The 14,532-nt window shown below is 36.7% G+C and overlaps 1 protein-coding gene across 4 annotated transcripts in view; it reads right to left on the reverse strand.

The window, feature by feature from the left end:
- IPO8 (importin 8) overlaps positions 1–14,532 on the reverse strand; it is a 50,854-nt gene that overhangs the window by 10,944 nt on the left and 25,378 nt on the right. For all 4 annotated transcript variants that reach the window (XM_040594879.1, XM_040594877.1, XM_040594880.1 and 1 more), the window contains exons 13-21: positions 13,736–13,825; positions 12,889–13,054; positions 12,123–12,283; positions 11,552–11,677; positions 9,729–9,795; positions 8,910–9,035; positions 8,329–8,426; positions 7,199–7,294; positions 5,534–5,754 (exon numbers count right to left, since the gene is read on the reverse strand). In XM_040594879.1, the coding sequence (XP_040450813.1) occupies positions 5,534–5,754; positions 7,199–7,294; positions 8,329–8,426; positions 8,910–9,035; positions 9,729–9,795; positions 11,552–11,677; positions 12,123–12,283; positions 12,889–13,054; positions 13,736–13,825 (1,151 nt within the window). The remainder of the gene's footprint in view (positions 1–5,533; positions 5,755–7,198; positions 7,295–8,328; positions 8,427–8,909; positions 9,036–9,728; positions 9,796–11,551; positions 11,678–12,122; positions 12,284–12,888; positions 13,055–13,735; positions 13,826–14,532) is intronic.

The raw sequence follows: 14,532 nt of genomic DNA on the forward strand, positions 1-14,532 counted from the left end.
AACTGCTACAGAAATCCAGTTTCAAGGTGCTTACAATTTCATTAACAAAGATCCCAAATAACATGCTATTGAATTATAATATTCTTTAAGTAATAAAAGTGATCATGTATTACAGCTTTCTGAACTTTACATATGCTTAAACAAGGCTGGGGACCTGGAGGGATTTTATTACACCTCTCATTTTGTTAGTTCTGTTAGAACTTTGTGAAGTGATTCCATTCTCAGAGCAGTTGACAACAACAATAAAATATATATTACCATATGAAACATGATGATCACAGAAGACCTTCCAAGAAAAGCAAAGTCAACTAGCCTATCCAATGACATGTTTTGTCATGTTGAGTTTGGCTGCTCCATTACACGTGTTGAAAAATGTACCAAAATGCAAGTAGGCAGAGAGCGTCTTTCCATCACTGCTAACAGCAATGCCTTCTTTTCAGAAGGAATGGGGCACAAAAGAGGGCATATAAATCAACCAAGGAAACCGAGTCAGGGGAACAGGGTCTGCTTTCACAGAAAAAAAAAAAAAAAGAAAAAAAAAAGACCTAAACTCCTTACTCTTGTCAGTTTTTCTGTGTTGAAAACAAGCTCATCACTATTTGCTCCAAGTTACAGACGATGCTACCTACGAATGAAGCATTGCTTTGCTGGGAGAATTGTCTTCACTGCAAGTACAAGAGGAAAGAACTTTCTCTACCTCCTCACTCTGCCAGCACCTTCATTCAAGTTTGACCAAAGCTCTGTAATCTATGCACAACACTTCTATCCTGCATCTTGACACCGAAAAGCCATGAAAATTTCTTTAAGCCTCAAATGTATAATGAAGCAATTTCAGTGTACGTGCCAGAGTAGTTAACGACAATTCGCATTTATAATACATTTGAAAAAGCTACCATTACACAATGTCAACTGCAAAATGCAACACAGTAAAATGTAAGAAAATTCTAGTAAGTAGTGGCTTAGCTTCATACTCCATTATCTTTTCTTGACAGCAAACAAAAGTGCAAGAATCAAGCATTGCTGTTTAAAAGGGAGTCATCATTAGGATGCAGCGCAAATGGCCAAAAAGCACAGTATATTTGTCATGCTCATTTTTCAAGCTTCTAAACAGAGAAATTATAAGAATGAACATGTCTTCAGAATATGCATGTTATTAGAAACCCCAGCAGGACAGCAGAAATCCAGGCATCAAGCCATCTTTAGTAAACCTGAGCCAGAAGGAGACTTGTTTCTTCCACCTGCCAGCAGAGACAAATAGCAGGATAAGCATCTGCCTTGCCTGAAAGTTCAGCATTCTACTATGCCCCAGCTGTATCAAGTACCCACAGGCCAGAACAAGCAAACAGAATTCTATGTCATTTATGTATTTTTGTAATGGCAAAGAATGCTTTCAGGACCATTCCTTTGCTGTCAAAGGGTTCATTACTTCAGCACCCTTCTGTCTGTGTGAGGGACCCTGGATATGAATTTCCTCAGTGCTTTATACTTTCAGACCCATACTTGTCTGCTTAGCAGCACACATCAGTCCTCCCTAACAGTCACAGACTCTGCTTGCTCCCTCAATGGCATATCAAGCCTGTAGTGCTAAACACACAACACATGGCAGTGCAATGCATGGCTCCTAGGAAAGCCTATTTTTAACAAGCTGTGTGTGGTCTTCATAATTTACAGGACCTTTTCTTGCTAATACACTTCCTTCCAATACAGGAAAAAAAGATCTAAGCATCTTTTGTATTTTAAACAAAGCTGAAAGTATTTCAAAGGGAAATCACTAAGCCTTGCCTTTACTGGTTTACCATGCTCCTTTATGTGAGGATCAAGTTGCTTTCTATTACTTCAACCCAGTTCCTGGACAAATTGCAAATAATTTGCTATCTCCTCCTAGTTGCAAAGTTGGAACTAACCCTGTTTTCCTATATAAGACTGGGATTTTATATACAACTCTGAGAAAACTAGGATTTCTAACTATTTAAACTCCTCTTAAGCAAATCCCCCTATGCAGCTTCTAACACAATAAAATCACTTACTGAGGGGGTTTTTAAGCAAGTTCGTTTTTCCTCTCAGCCTAGTTTCCACAGAATAATTTTTTAGTATGAGAGTAAGCATAAGTCATGCAGAAATCTCACCCAAATTTCAGCTGTCAAGGAAAAGGTGGAAAGCAGTAAGGAACAAATGTTTCTACAAATGGCTTTTCAGTTTGAAGTTATTGTAGAGAACATTTAGAAATAATAAATACAATATACTGTGGTACACAGGCATTATGGGCACACATCCACAGATACGTAATATCCACAATGACATACCGGATTTTTACGAGGAGTTCTGAGCTCTCCTTACCTGGATCATTTTTAATATTACAAATTTCTAGTTAGTTTTAAATAGTTTTCGTTTTTTTAATAACATGGAAAAAACCAGTTACTTATCTTACCATAACTGCTTTTCCCCTTACAAGATGTCTTATTCCCATGGATTCCACCTCATGTGTTCACAAGTGCTGCTCAAGAAATACCGCATTCTTTTGGCAAACACCATTGGCAGCAGCCTGAGCGCATGCAGGCATGCACATCCCCACCGCTGGCAGAGCAAGATCTATCAGTATTAAGACTTGTGAGATTTACATGGACAAAGCATCCTGAAGAGCCACTGTTACTGGTAGGTCACAGGTTTCCTGCAGGGCTGACAAAGAACTGGCAGTACCTGGCCCTTCATACCTGGAGGTGGATCTACTTTGATCTCCAATTTCTCTAGGATCTGTGAGTCTTCCAACTGATTTGAATTTAAGCCTAGAACTGCCTCTTGCTGGAAAGCAATCTAACTGTAAACCAAAGCAGCAGTGAATGATGGCTGGTGAGAAAAAGGACTGTACAAATCAGGCGTCCCACTGTTGTCTTCACTGATGAAGACATGAAGTCTGCAGGGGTGGACCCAAGAGTGAGTTTCAATCAAGCCAGAATTTGTTTGCATTTCTGTCTTCCCCTGTTCAATTAGGCCTCTGGATATCGGGCTGCTCTTCAGATGATGGCCTTTACTACCCTTACTAAAATAAATGGTCTTCCAGAAGCAGTGCTGTCCTGAGGGAAAGGGAGGAAGAAGTTCCTTCCATCGCATCGCAGTGCCCAACAAGCAATACTATAGCAAAAGCCTTACACCTGGAAGTCACGTACTGAGGAGACAGCACTGAAGAAAGAGTGACTTTTAGATTTAAGCAATATTACAGATATTTATTGCACTGCTGGTAGCAGCAGATCAAAGAGATACATCTTAATCTGCTGCTGCCATTCAAGTGCAGAGTCTGATCAGAATCTAGCATCATGATCTCAGTGTTTCATTTTCATAGGTGTTGTCAACTTTTGTTTCAGCTCTGAAAGATAATTTAGTTGCACAGTAGTTGGAGTAGTTAATGCTTTTTGAAAAGCAACACAAAAGAACTGAAAGCTAAGCTGTAGCTCACAGGAGTACTTCAGCTTGGAGCCTACTCAGATCTGCAGTCCTCTGAATCTGTATCCTACTAGTTTCTCTCTGAATGCTCCAGGATGAACGGTTTAAGGCTATACATCTCTTTCATTTTTGATTTCTTTTAAAAAAAGGAATGACAAGTTTACCTTCTGTGAGGAATATCTTCCTTCCTACTGTCTCTGTATGCATTCAGCATTTGATATGCAGTAGAAAAAAAGTGACAGCACAAAGAGCTGAATCTCAAGAATTTTGCTTCAGTCACAAAAAAAAAATGGTACATGGAAATCTTGCTCTTTTCTAAATTAGGTAGATATAAAAATAATCTAATAATTAACAATAGTATTACCATAAGGTGTGGGAGAGGCAGGCTTAAAAGTGCCATTTTTCAGCCACTGGCACTCCAAAGAAACGAAGTACATTGGGTCCTTTATGCCTTATTTGTCATCGACTCAAGTAACCCCTCTAATTGATAACACATGTATTTATGTTAAGATACAGGATGTACGTAGACATTTAATGTGTGTATCATGTAGAAGTGGTCAGAATGCTCGTGATAATATGAACTGTTCACAGACCTAAAATAAGATAGTCTATGCTGCAACTCTACCAACTACTACACTTTCATTCTCATCCCACTAAAATGTGTACTTATGACACAGGAGGGAGGAAAATAATTTTTACTGTGTACATTTGGTATGTGCTTTAAAAATAATACAAAGGACATGCTGAGAGCAAAATCCACGTATATCAGTTGGTCACTGATTGACTGGGAGTCACTATTTTATGACAGTTACAAAAAAGGTACTGCAGTGCTATAATGCACCACACAGTTCTAAATTCGTTCCAAGTTCAGTTCTAAACACTGAGGCAATAATGTAGCTATATCAAGATGGCATATAATTCTGTTCAGGGAAGATTAACTGAAGAACCGGTACGGAGGAAAGCTACTTGGATGACCAGGGAATGGAGAAACCACCTCGTAAGAAGGCCCCTAGAGACTTGTTGGAAATTGGAAAGACAAGACTGTACCAATAAAAAACAGGTAGGAAAAGAACGACAACCTAAAATAAGGTATGCATCTATGTGTCAGGAGCTTCCTGTCTTGGTCTGTGCTCATTCGTGGCATGACTCTGACCATACTGATGCTTCACTTAGTCTGCTGGCATACATTATGCACAGAAAAGACACATTCTAAGCCTGCCCGTACACCTGCAGTCAGATGTCAGCCTGCAATGACAGAACGTAACTCACAGCAGTAAGGTAAGAGGTAGCTGTTTACTGTATCTGACTGTCTGCTTGGTCCTTAAGTAGATTTGAATCTCACAGTCAGACACCACATCTCAGCTGAGAGGCAAGCACTAACTGTCAAGCACTGGACTTGACATCCACCCAGCATCAAGTGCATGCTTAGCCACGTGATGACAGGCTTTGTCCACCTTCATTTACTTCACCAATGTTCAGCTCCTGCCCAAGTGCACACTAGTGAGTGTACACATGTTCAAGAGAGGTCCAGAATGAAGTTTAAGTTCAGGAGTATGCTGAACAGTCAGTACGTCAGTGGCATAATGATAAATATGCAAGTTGATCATCAACAACTCGCAGGCATTAAAATCAGCGTGTTGGATTCATTGGACGGAATAATTTTTTTAAAAACTTTAAATGGAGCAGTTAAAAATACTTCATAAAATATGTAACAGAAAATACGCATACGGTATTTCAGAAAAAAGGTTAACATCTCGCTGAAATCCTGCTGGTCAGCTCTGAATACTACCCTCAACGCATGCTGGAGAAGCAGATAGTTTGTGATTAAGGAACTTAAAATTAACCTAAAATATGACCTGTAATGTACCCTTGCATCCTCACAGCATAGAAAATTCAGCACACAGCTGAACAGACCTGAAAAAGTTACACGATCACCTTTACTGGCATCACAGCTATTAGATTTGGTGTGGATTTCTGTTATATAGACTCATCAAGGAACGAGAACTCTTCCACCAACATGGCTAGGGACACAAACAGAAGTGAACAAAAAAAGATCAACACCATAGACCTCTGAAAGAAAAACCACAATACTTGCCCAAGAAAACAGTCTGTGTCATTCATCCATTGGTTTATGAACTGTGCAGTGATAGGTTCCGGATTGTGTGGAAATCTGATGTTCTCTAAGGTGTGCAGAAGTAGGTCAGGATTGTAGTAGAGTGCAGCTATGGCAACCTGAAGACACATGGTACGAAGCTCGCTTGTTTTAACTCCTCTAGTTAACCGCTCCAGAACAGCCTCCACAAAAAGTGGAATACACTGAGCATATAAATATAAAGGAGAAGAAAAGAGAAAAAAATCCCCAACAAACATGCGTTATGTATGTTGCCAGATTATACAAAAGTTTACAATAATTTTATCAGAATTGAGTTAATCAGAGTTAACTTCAGTTAAGTCCAGGTATAACCTAGGAACATATTCTATTAACTTCCTAGTATAAAAGCATTTTAAGCCTCTGATCACATGATTATAAATCTCCAAAACAGCTATTCTCTGAGCTAAAAATTGCCAATGTTATTCTCAGCACAGAGGAGAATATTTGGGGCCGTTTGGCGGAATTCATTCTAGCACGTATAAAAGGTTTAGAAAAGAAGTCAAAGATATTCTGATCTTTAAATAAATCAACAATTTCAAAACTAACAGGCATTAAAAATGAAACTACCTAAATCAGCAAGACAAAGAAGTTTTTTCCTAATAAACATAAAGTAGTGTTAAATTTCTTATAGAAGTTTGAAATAGGTGTGTTTATTCAGATAAAAGCAAGTATGCACAATTTCTACACAATGAAATAAACATTTACATCTATTTCAATGTACAGGTTTATTCTTTATAACAATTTGGGAAGCATTATGAATGTTTTAGTTTATGAGTTGCATAAAATAAAAAAATCATTTCAATTCACAGAGTTGTGGAGCTCAGCTAAGCCTTCCAACACATACTTATTTCAATGCAAATTCATACAATTCACTGTAATCCCTTCCAGGTTTCCTTTAAAAATAAAATCTTTCAGGGAACGTTTTTATCTTCAATGACTTCAGATTTACATTAGTAAAGTTATATTGGTTTCAGTGAAATTAACTGAAAACTTATCACTGAAGTCCACAGATTGCACTGTGGCAACACATATTAAAATAATTTAGGTTGGAACATTATGTAAAGAATGAGACCAGAATTTAGCCCTTAATAGGAAAATGACTACTAGCTAAAAGTGTCTTCTAAGAAACTCTTAAAAATTATGAATATGTTTTTCCCAGCAATCACAATCCACCCATGCTAAAAATTCTTCATTCCCAAATGCACTGAGTAACTCAAAATATTAAAAAGAGTCTAGTCCATATTGCTTGGAGAAACAGCTTCAATAATTGGGTATGTATAGTTAATCTCTCAGCCACAATAGTTTAACAATGTGGTTTGCATCAAAAGGGAAATCCTATTAGGAGAAGGCAAAAACAGACAATCCTGCACATCATACTATATACTTATCATCTACATTCATTTTCCAGTCATGCCCACTAATATCTAATCACCAAAAAAAAGAAAAACCCCAAACTTACAAACTCTCCTGAGCTCATTTACTTCTTTCTGTCTCCATTCCTACACTTTACATTACCCTCAAACTCTCGAATTCCAACTGCTTTCCTCAGGAATCAGACACATATTACTGGAAACCAGTAAAAGAGAAAACCTGTTCAATATATATCACCTGGTCAATACCCCGTCCTTTGCATTGAAGAACAATTACTTCTAGGAGTTTGGCTGCATGGCACTCTGCATCTTCTCCTGCATCTCCTGTTAATACCTACCAACCAGAAAGACAATTTAGTTTGTCAGTGTTAACCACTGACAACTTTGAAAGCAAGTGTTCCTGTACCTGCATACATCAGAAAACCTCTACATAGCATATACACGTCTATTCATGCTTTATTTTGTGAGGAATTAAGACACATAACAAAATCATCTCTACAGGGCATAAACAAAGAAAAGTGGCTAAAGATTAATTTAAAATTTTAGAAGAAATTTCTATAGTTCTTTATGAATGTTAGTATTCTTTACATGTCATCACTTTCTCTTTTTTTAAAGGAAATGTTACTTACAAGAATCATTGCCGTTTTCCACATTCTGTTTCCATTTTTTTTACTTCAATTCTAATAAATATTGGCAGATTAACAGCCTGGCAAAGTGAAATCCTACCTTTAGGCCAGTGTCTGATTAAAAACAAGATGTATGCAATCACTCTATGTACATGCACATATGTTTGAAACTGACTGCTTCTTCTCAGTACATTTCAACTCTATGGTCAGTGCCAATCAAACCTGACAAAGCAGCAGAATTCTCAATTTCTGTAAGTTTCTTAAAAATAAGCAGGTAGCTAGATGCCTAACACTCTAAAATGGCCAAAATTAGAGAAAGGCTGGAGCAGGATCTCATACTTTGTTACACATGAGAGAATCAGCGTAAAAGAGAAACATTACACATGTAGAAAGAACTTCAAATGAATTCACACCTTAGCTGACAACTAGAGAATCCAATCACAAGATAAGCGACCCAAGGAAATCAGGCTTCATTAATTCCTCTACTTACCAAAAAAGCTGTTCATAGAAGAAAGTCAAGATGAACAGCAACTTTCTCCCACACAGATTTGTGCATGTAATTTTTTAAAAAGCATGTCACTTAAAAAGTGTGAAGGTGCTATCTGTACTCGGAACTGAGCAGAGACTAAATTTCATTTCGTTCTGAAATGACTGGCCAGCACCTGGGACATTCAGGTCATTCCACTTAATCTGACTGTTAAGTACCAGTGATAAACGCAACAGTACAAATCAGAAGCCTTACCTTTTTACACATAGCATAAATGATTTCTAAGTGTTTTGGGTTAGACAGTAAAGTATCAGTGTCAATGGTCACATAATTATGCAAGAGAGGCATCATATCTGTGGAACAGGGAGAGCAAAAGAGAAAAAATTTACAACTAATACATGCAAGTACTAACCAGTGAGGCTGTAGTTCTGTAATTAATTCATTAGCTCAGATTCTTGGATATGGTTGCAAATTCAAACTCTGCAAAAGTCTGTTCTAGCAGAATTCTTCATAAAGTGCACCATGCAGAGTGCATTCTCAGAAGAGGAAATAGAATAGGATCACATTTTAATTAATTTGTGGTTTCACATTAACTTCGCGTATTTCAACTTTCTTTGAGTTCAGGACCTCCTACAACAACTGATCACACTGACAGATTTGAACATGCTTCTAGTTAAATATGCTCCTGTCATACTCCTACGCTAAACAGACGGTCAGGGTATGACTCAAATACATGATCAATTCAAAGCAAGACACTAAATGGAAGCGACCCTTATTAAGGTCATCTTCAGAGATTAATTCCCAAACAGTGGAAACATGAATAGAAGTGATCATACCTGCAAAGTACTCAAAGCAATCCTGCTGGAAAACCTCATATAGAACACCTAAAAGCTGCCACATTTGAGGTGAAATCATCTGGCACGTCAAGCTGTAGGCCAAGGAGAGAATTTCTTCATAAAACTCTGGAAAGGAAAAACAATTTGAAGGGAGGTGCTTTAAAAAAATAGCTTGCAAATACCTTGAAATCTGAAACCAACCCCCAAGTTATATAACAACTAAAGGACAGTAATTAGTAACGAAATCAGTATGTAGAAAAATAATACAAATTGGAAAAGACTCTTTTGAATGGGCCATATGTTGGCCTATATTTACAAAACTATGCATAGTTTTCCATTATAATGGAACACACCCGAAAAATGTATTACCAGCACATCAAAGGCATTGCTTTGAAACAATTTACTGAAAAATATTTTTATTTTCTCAACCTCTGTTTTTTCTTAAAGACCTTATTACAAAACTGTAGCTATTTAGTGCAGGGTACTGATAAAGCAGTAATTTAATTGCAGACCGTGTCCATAAAATACCAATATAATTGTAGACATTGTCCTTTAACACAGCTAGCTAGAACTATAATCAGAACTGCATCTTCTGCATTTGCGTCTGACCTCCAAACCACGGGAACCAGCCTGACTAATGCACAAGAGGGCATCAGGAGAAACAAATCATAAATTAAAATTAGCACCTTTTTTTCTTTAAAATAGCACACACACAAAAAGACAAAGTTCTCTTCAGAAACATAGTATTGTTTGCAATAATTAATTTAAGAACTTTTAATGTAAAAACATGTGTTTCTACAAATTATCTCTAAAACATACCTATAACATGTTTCTGCAAAACAAGGCCAATGATCTGTAGACAAATACTCTCGAGCTGTTGAGTTATCTGAAATGAAAACATAAAGCAGTTTATTTAAAAACTCAGAAATACAGTAATTTAATCAACGTATTTGACTAATTCAGTTTGAGAAGTTCTTCAAAGCAAAAATCACTTTTTAAATGCTGCATTAACAGTCACAATATTATGAAATAAGGTCTTACTGATATAAGTACTGCACTTTTCAATACACGGTATTGCTTTAAGACATGTCACTTAAAGCATTTTTCTTAATTTAAAAAAAAAATACCTCATTTTATGGTTATTCCACAGATCCTATCAATAACTCTATCTCTTGCCCTGTCTGGATATAAAGTAACATTGTATTCAAACCAAAATCTTTGAAGTAGAAGAGTTAAAAGGAAGAAAGGAAGAGATGCTTTTCCTTAAGATGTCTACAGAGAGCTTCCCAGAGCAGACTCAGCAAGAAGAATACATGCCGAAACTGGGAGCATACAACTGTACTGAAGTCAGGATTCAGCCTTGCCACGTTGGACAGAAGGACTACATTTATGAATTAAATTACAAGGAGATCTATATAGCCACATTTTAAGTCTAAAACCAGCAAATACAGAAATTTCATGTTATTACCACAGGTCTTTCATTACAGAAATAATCTCACAGGACGTCAGGCTTCTGAGCTTTTTCTAGCAAAGGGATTAAATACGGGACCAAGATTCATCCACTTACCTTCAGACACTTGACTCAAAAGTTATGATCCCCTAAACTCCCTCCATACTTAATGGTGAAAGGGAAGGAATTTCTAAGGAGTTTTCAGCCTCATATATCACTTCTGTATCATTTATACCACCTCTAAAATGATCTAAGATTCTGAGATGAAGAGCACTCCACACAGTATTTTAGTTTGTGCTTCACACAACAGAAAAAAGCTGCTAAATTTACACCAAAAAAAACCCAATCCCAAAGGATAGGCTAAAACCTGAAGATCCACTTCGAACTACCATTACTGGTGCTCAGCTGAACTACCAGATTTCACTTTAGCTTCAAAAGCTGCAAGGGGTTCTTGTAAAGGAATGAATGATGTTTTGAAATCCAAAGGAACACAATGGTCTTACAAGAAAATAATTAGTATTTTAATTAATGTATTTTTTAAATTATAAGCTTCACAAAATGATTTCACACTTGCAATGAAACATTCTCATTGTAAAACAAAGAGGCAAAACAATCTAGAACAAAACACTTTTATGGCAACTGAGCTTAAAGTTACTGACTGACTTTGCCTCTCTGGTCAGTCACTGAACTCCTTCCTACTTCAGTCAGCCCAAGTGGTATGGGCAGAAAGAATCTCTTCCTTGCACGTGAAATGTAGACTTAAATTGCATCACAACCGGGAGACCAATTCCTAGGACTTCTATCCAAGAAATTGCTGGGTAAACATCAAAATATGAGTCACCACTGTAAAAAATGAGCCTTACGCAAATTATTTCTCCCTAAAAACTATTGTAACAGTCTGTAATACCGTTATCCAATGAAATGTTCACCAGAATAAGGGCTAAGGATTTTACCCTCAGACTATAAATTCCCCTTGAAGTTGAGAGGTAAACAATTAAGAAATCACAAAAGTGAACTGGGCTTTAAATTCAGATTTGTCAGAGATCACTTGCTTCTGCTATTCACCATTCTGCTATAGTAAATGCACATTCATGTCAACTCAAGTGATGCAACATACATAGAAGTGCTTGTTGTCATGAACGAAAGGCACGAGTGAACAGCAGAGGAAAAGAGGTATAAAAGAAAATCTCACCTCCTTGTGATCTTCCACAACTGTCAGGATAGTGTCAATTGTGTGCAAGATGCCCATGGCCATAACTGTTTTGTCCTCTACTTCCTCATATTCCTCACTCTGGAGTACTTTACCAAATATTTCAGCCTATGAAAAAAACACAACCAACTTGACATTCAAGAGCAAACTCACATTTCTAATTTGTCATGGAAAACCAAGATAGCTAATGCAACAGCAGCAATGCCTTATCTGTAAGAGCTGTCAGCATTGACAAATATGCTCCTTACCTTTGAAAGGGGACTATAGAAAATTAAAAACACCTCTTTTTTTGAGAACTCTGGCGATGTTAAGTAATTTGAAATGTGAGATAGTTAGAACTTAGCTCATTAAAGCCAGTGACTAAATTCAGTATCTTTGAAAAATTCACGTTTTAAAGATGTTTCATACAAAACCAAAAAGTATTGCAAATATTATAGGTGGACCTTCATAAAGATTACTTTAAACAGTGTGCACTTCAAACAAAGTTCATTAAATGTTTACCAAACTAGACATGTGCTTCTGACTGGACTGTTATTTTACTATTGTCTCTTACCAGGTGTTGAGTCATGTCAATGGCGATAGTAGCTACTTCCTGACTGTACTCACAGATCATCTTCTGGATTACATTAGTAAGATCATCATTTTCCGTCTCTCTAACAATGTGCAAGAGCTCTTGCATAACTGGCCTTACATAAGGCTTCACATATTCCTTGGCTAAAATAAAACAATTGAAACTAGGTGAAATCAACTATCCATAAACACAAATATACAGTATCTCAAAACTACTGAGTAACTGAGTACTCTTGATCAAAGTAATTTTTTAAAGTTTAATTCACTTAAAAAAAAAAAAAAAGGCCAAAAAACCTACCCAAGGCACTTTTACAGCCTATAACTAGCAGACTAACAAAGTAAATAAATTGTACATTTACCACATTCAGTGCTGAAACATCATCTACAACAAAGATCCACTGTTTTGGGGGAATACATGCCCTCATACACAGGCAGCATTTGTTCTTAAAAATACATGCTATTTCACTTCACTAAAGAAAAACAAAGGCAGGTGCTATTCGCTTCATGAAAGCAATATGTTGATTCTAACTTCTTTTGTGCAGAGAACTGCTGTAAAAACTTCAAATCAGAATTCTAGGATGCATACAGTAACTAATGAGCAAGTGAAACTGTCTAAACATGATGAAATGTTCTGAAATCTATGTCTTTAAACAGTAGAAATGTTTACATAAATCTTCACCAACCTCCTAATCTCTAAGAAAAAATTAAAAATAATCAGTGTATACAACTGATGAATCACTGTAGCATACCTTGCTCTTGGTTGCTTATTAATGTCTGAAGAGCTATGGCTGCTTCTACTTTGACAGGCATTTCCTTATCATCAATCAGGCTCTTCTTTGCCAACTCTACTGCATTCCTCAAGTTTAGCTCGTTGTGAAATTTCAAAGCACTGAATGAATGAAGTACCCAACAAGACTGCATGACAAAAAGAAAAGCAAGTTAGGGACCACTGCAATTTTTAGCATTTTTTAACTGATTCAAAACCAATGCTAACTATCTCTCTGTTCGCTTGTACTGTTGTGGGTATTTTTTCTTAATTACGGTGTATTCATACAGTAAAAGTAACCCAGTTTTTGCACTCAAGCAATTCTTAATTTCCTTTCCCAAATTCCAATAAATCCCATAGGTACATAATTGGCATTCACAGTTTTGGTCCTTCTGGGAGAAAAAAAAATTAAGAACAGAAATTAAAGAAAATTAACTTTGTTTGTGACTGATATGGACACTAGGGGGTTTTCATAAAGCAACACTCCAACTGACATTACCTACTCTGTTGAAATCCTACCTGTTCTTCACAGCCATCCAACCACTCTAGTTATTGAGATCTGCTAACAAAAAATGGTCACAAGAAGGGCACAACCACTGCAATTATGCAGACTGATTGAAGATGTAAACATTAACATGACACAGAATACCATCAATTCCTTTTGACAGATCATTTTTTAAATCAAAATGCTGAAAAACTACTGCACAAGGTTGTTATTTGAAATTTTACTATGTATTTGCTTTATTTCTTTAATTCACATTCAGAATGAAGTTGAACTGCAAGGGTAAGGATCATGGCAAATACTGAAACTGAAGAACTGGTAAACTTACTCTAGCTCTGAGATACCCCAGGTTAGACATGAACAATGGAAATACATGATTCTGTAACATCAGCTCCATTTGATCCTTGAAGACACTCTTCTGTTGGTGTAAATAAAAATTAATTTTGGAGACCATTCTTTTTTTCACATACTTCACTCTAGTCAGTAACCATTTCAGCTATCAACCATGGGAAATACAATGATTTGTCTATGTAACATAAAGGTGTTCTCTCACAAAGACATCTAGATCTCGTAGCTTGAACTGAACAACCCTCATAAGCATAGCAAGTTCATAGCCAGATTAAGTGAAAGAACTGTACATAGAATATTCAACTCCACATTACTCATTACAATACTGTAAACTGGAATTTTCCATTTTCTTTAAGGCAATTGATTCCAGCTTATTTTTCTTAAAAATTAATTAGGATCTATTACCTCCATTCTTCCTACAAAGGAGTACATACATGCCTGAAGATAAATATAAGCTTAGTATGGAACATATATGAGTTTCAAATGACCTACTGTTACTATAAGCATCAAAAGTAACAACAGTAACTTCAATTTTTTGTGTGTTTCTTAATAGACTAAGCTAATTCCTTTGTGATAGAAATCTCCTTGGCTGGAGAAGGATATTTGATGAAAATTATCCTTAATTATTACAACCTTGGCCAACCCCAAGATATTCACAGGAAGCCAGGACCATCAGCATAGAGACTTGGGACCGTCCGGGCACTTACAGCCCCAGGATACTAGAAAAGGTATATGCTGTTACCATCTAAAGGAATGATTCAGTGGCTGAGATAGGAA

Source organism: Falco naumanni, chromosome 5 (genome assembly GCF_017639655.2).
Source record: "Falco naumanni isolate bFalNau1 chromosome 5, bFalNau1.pat, whole genome shotgun sequence".
Lineage (NCBI taxonomy): Eukaryota > Metazoa > Chordata > Aves > Falconiformes > Falconidae > Falco > Falco naumanni.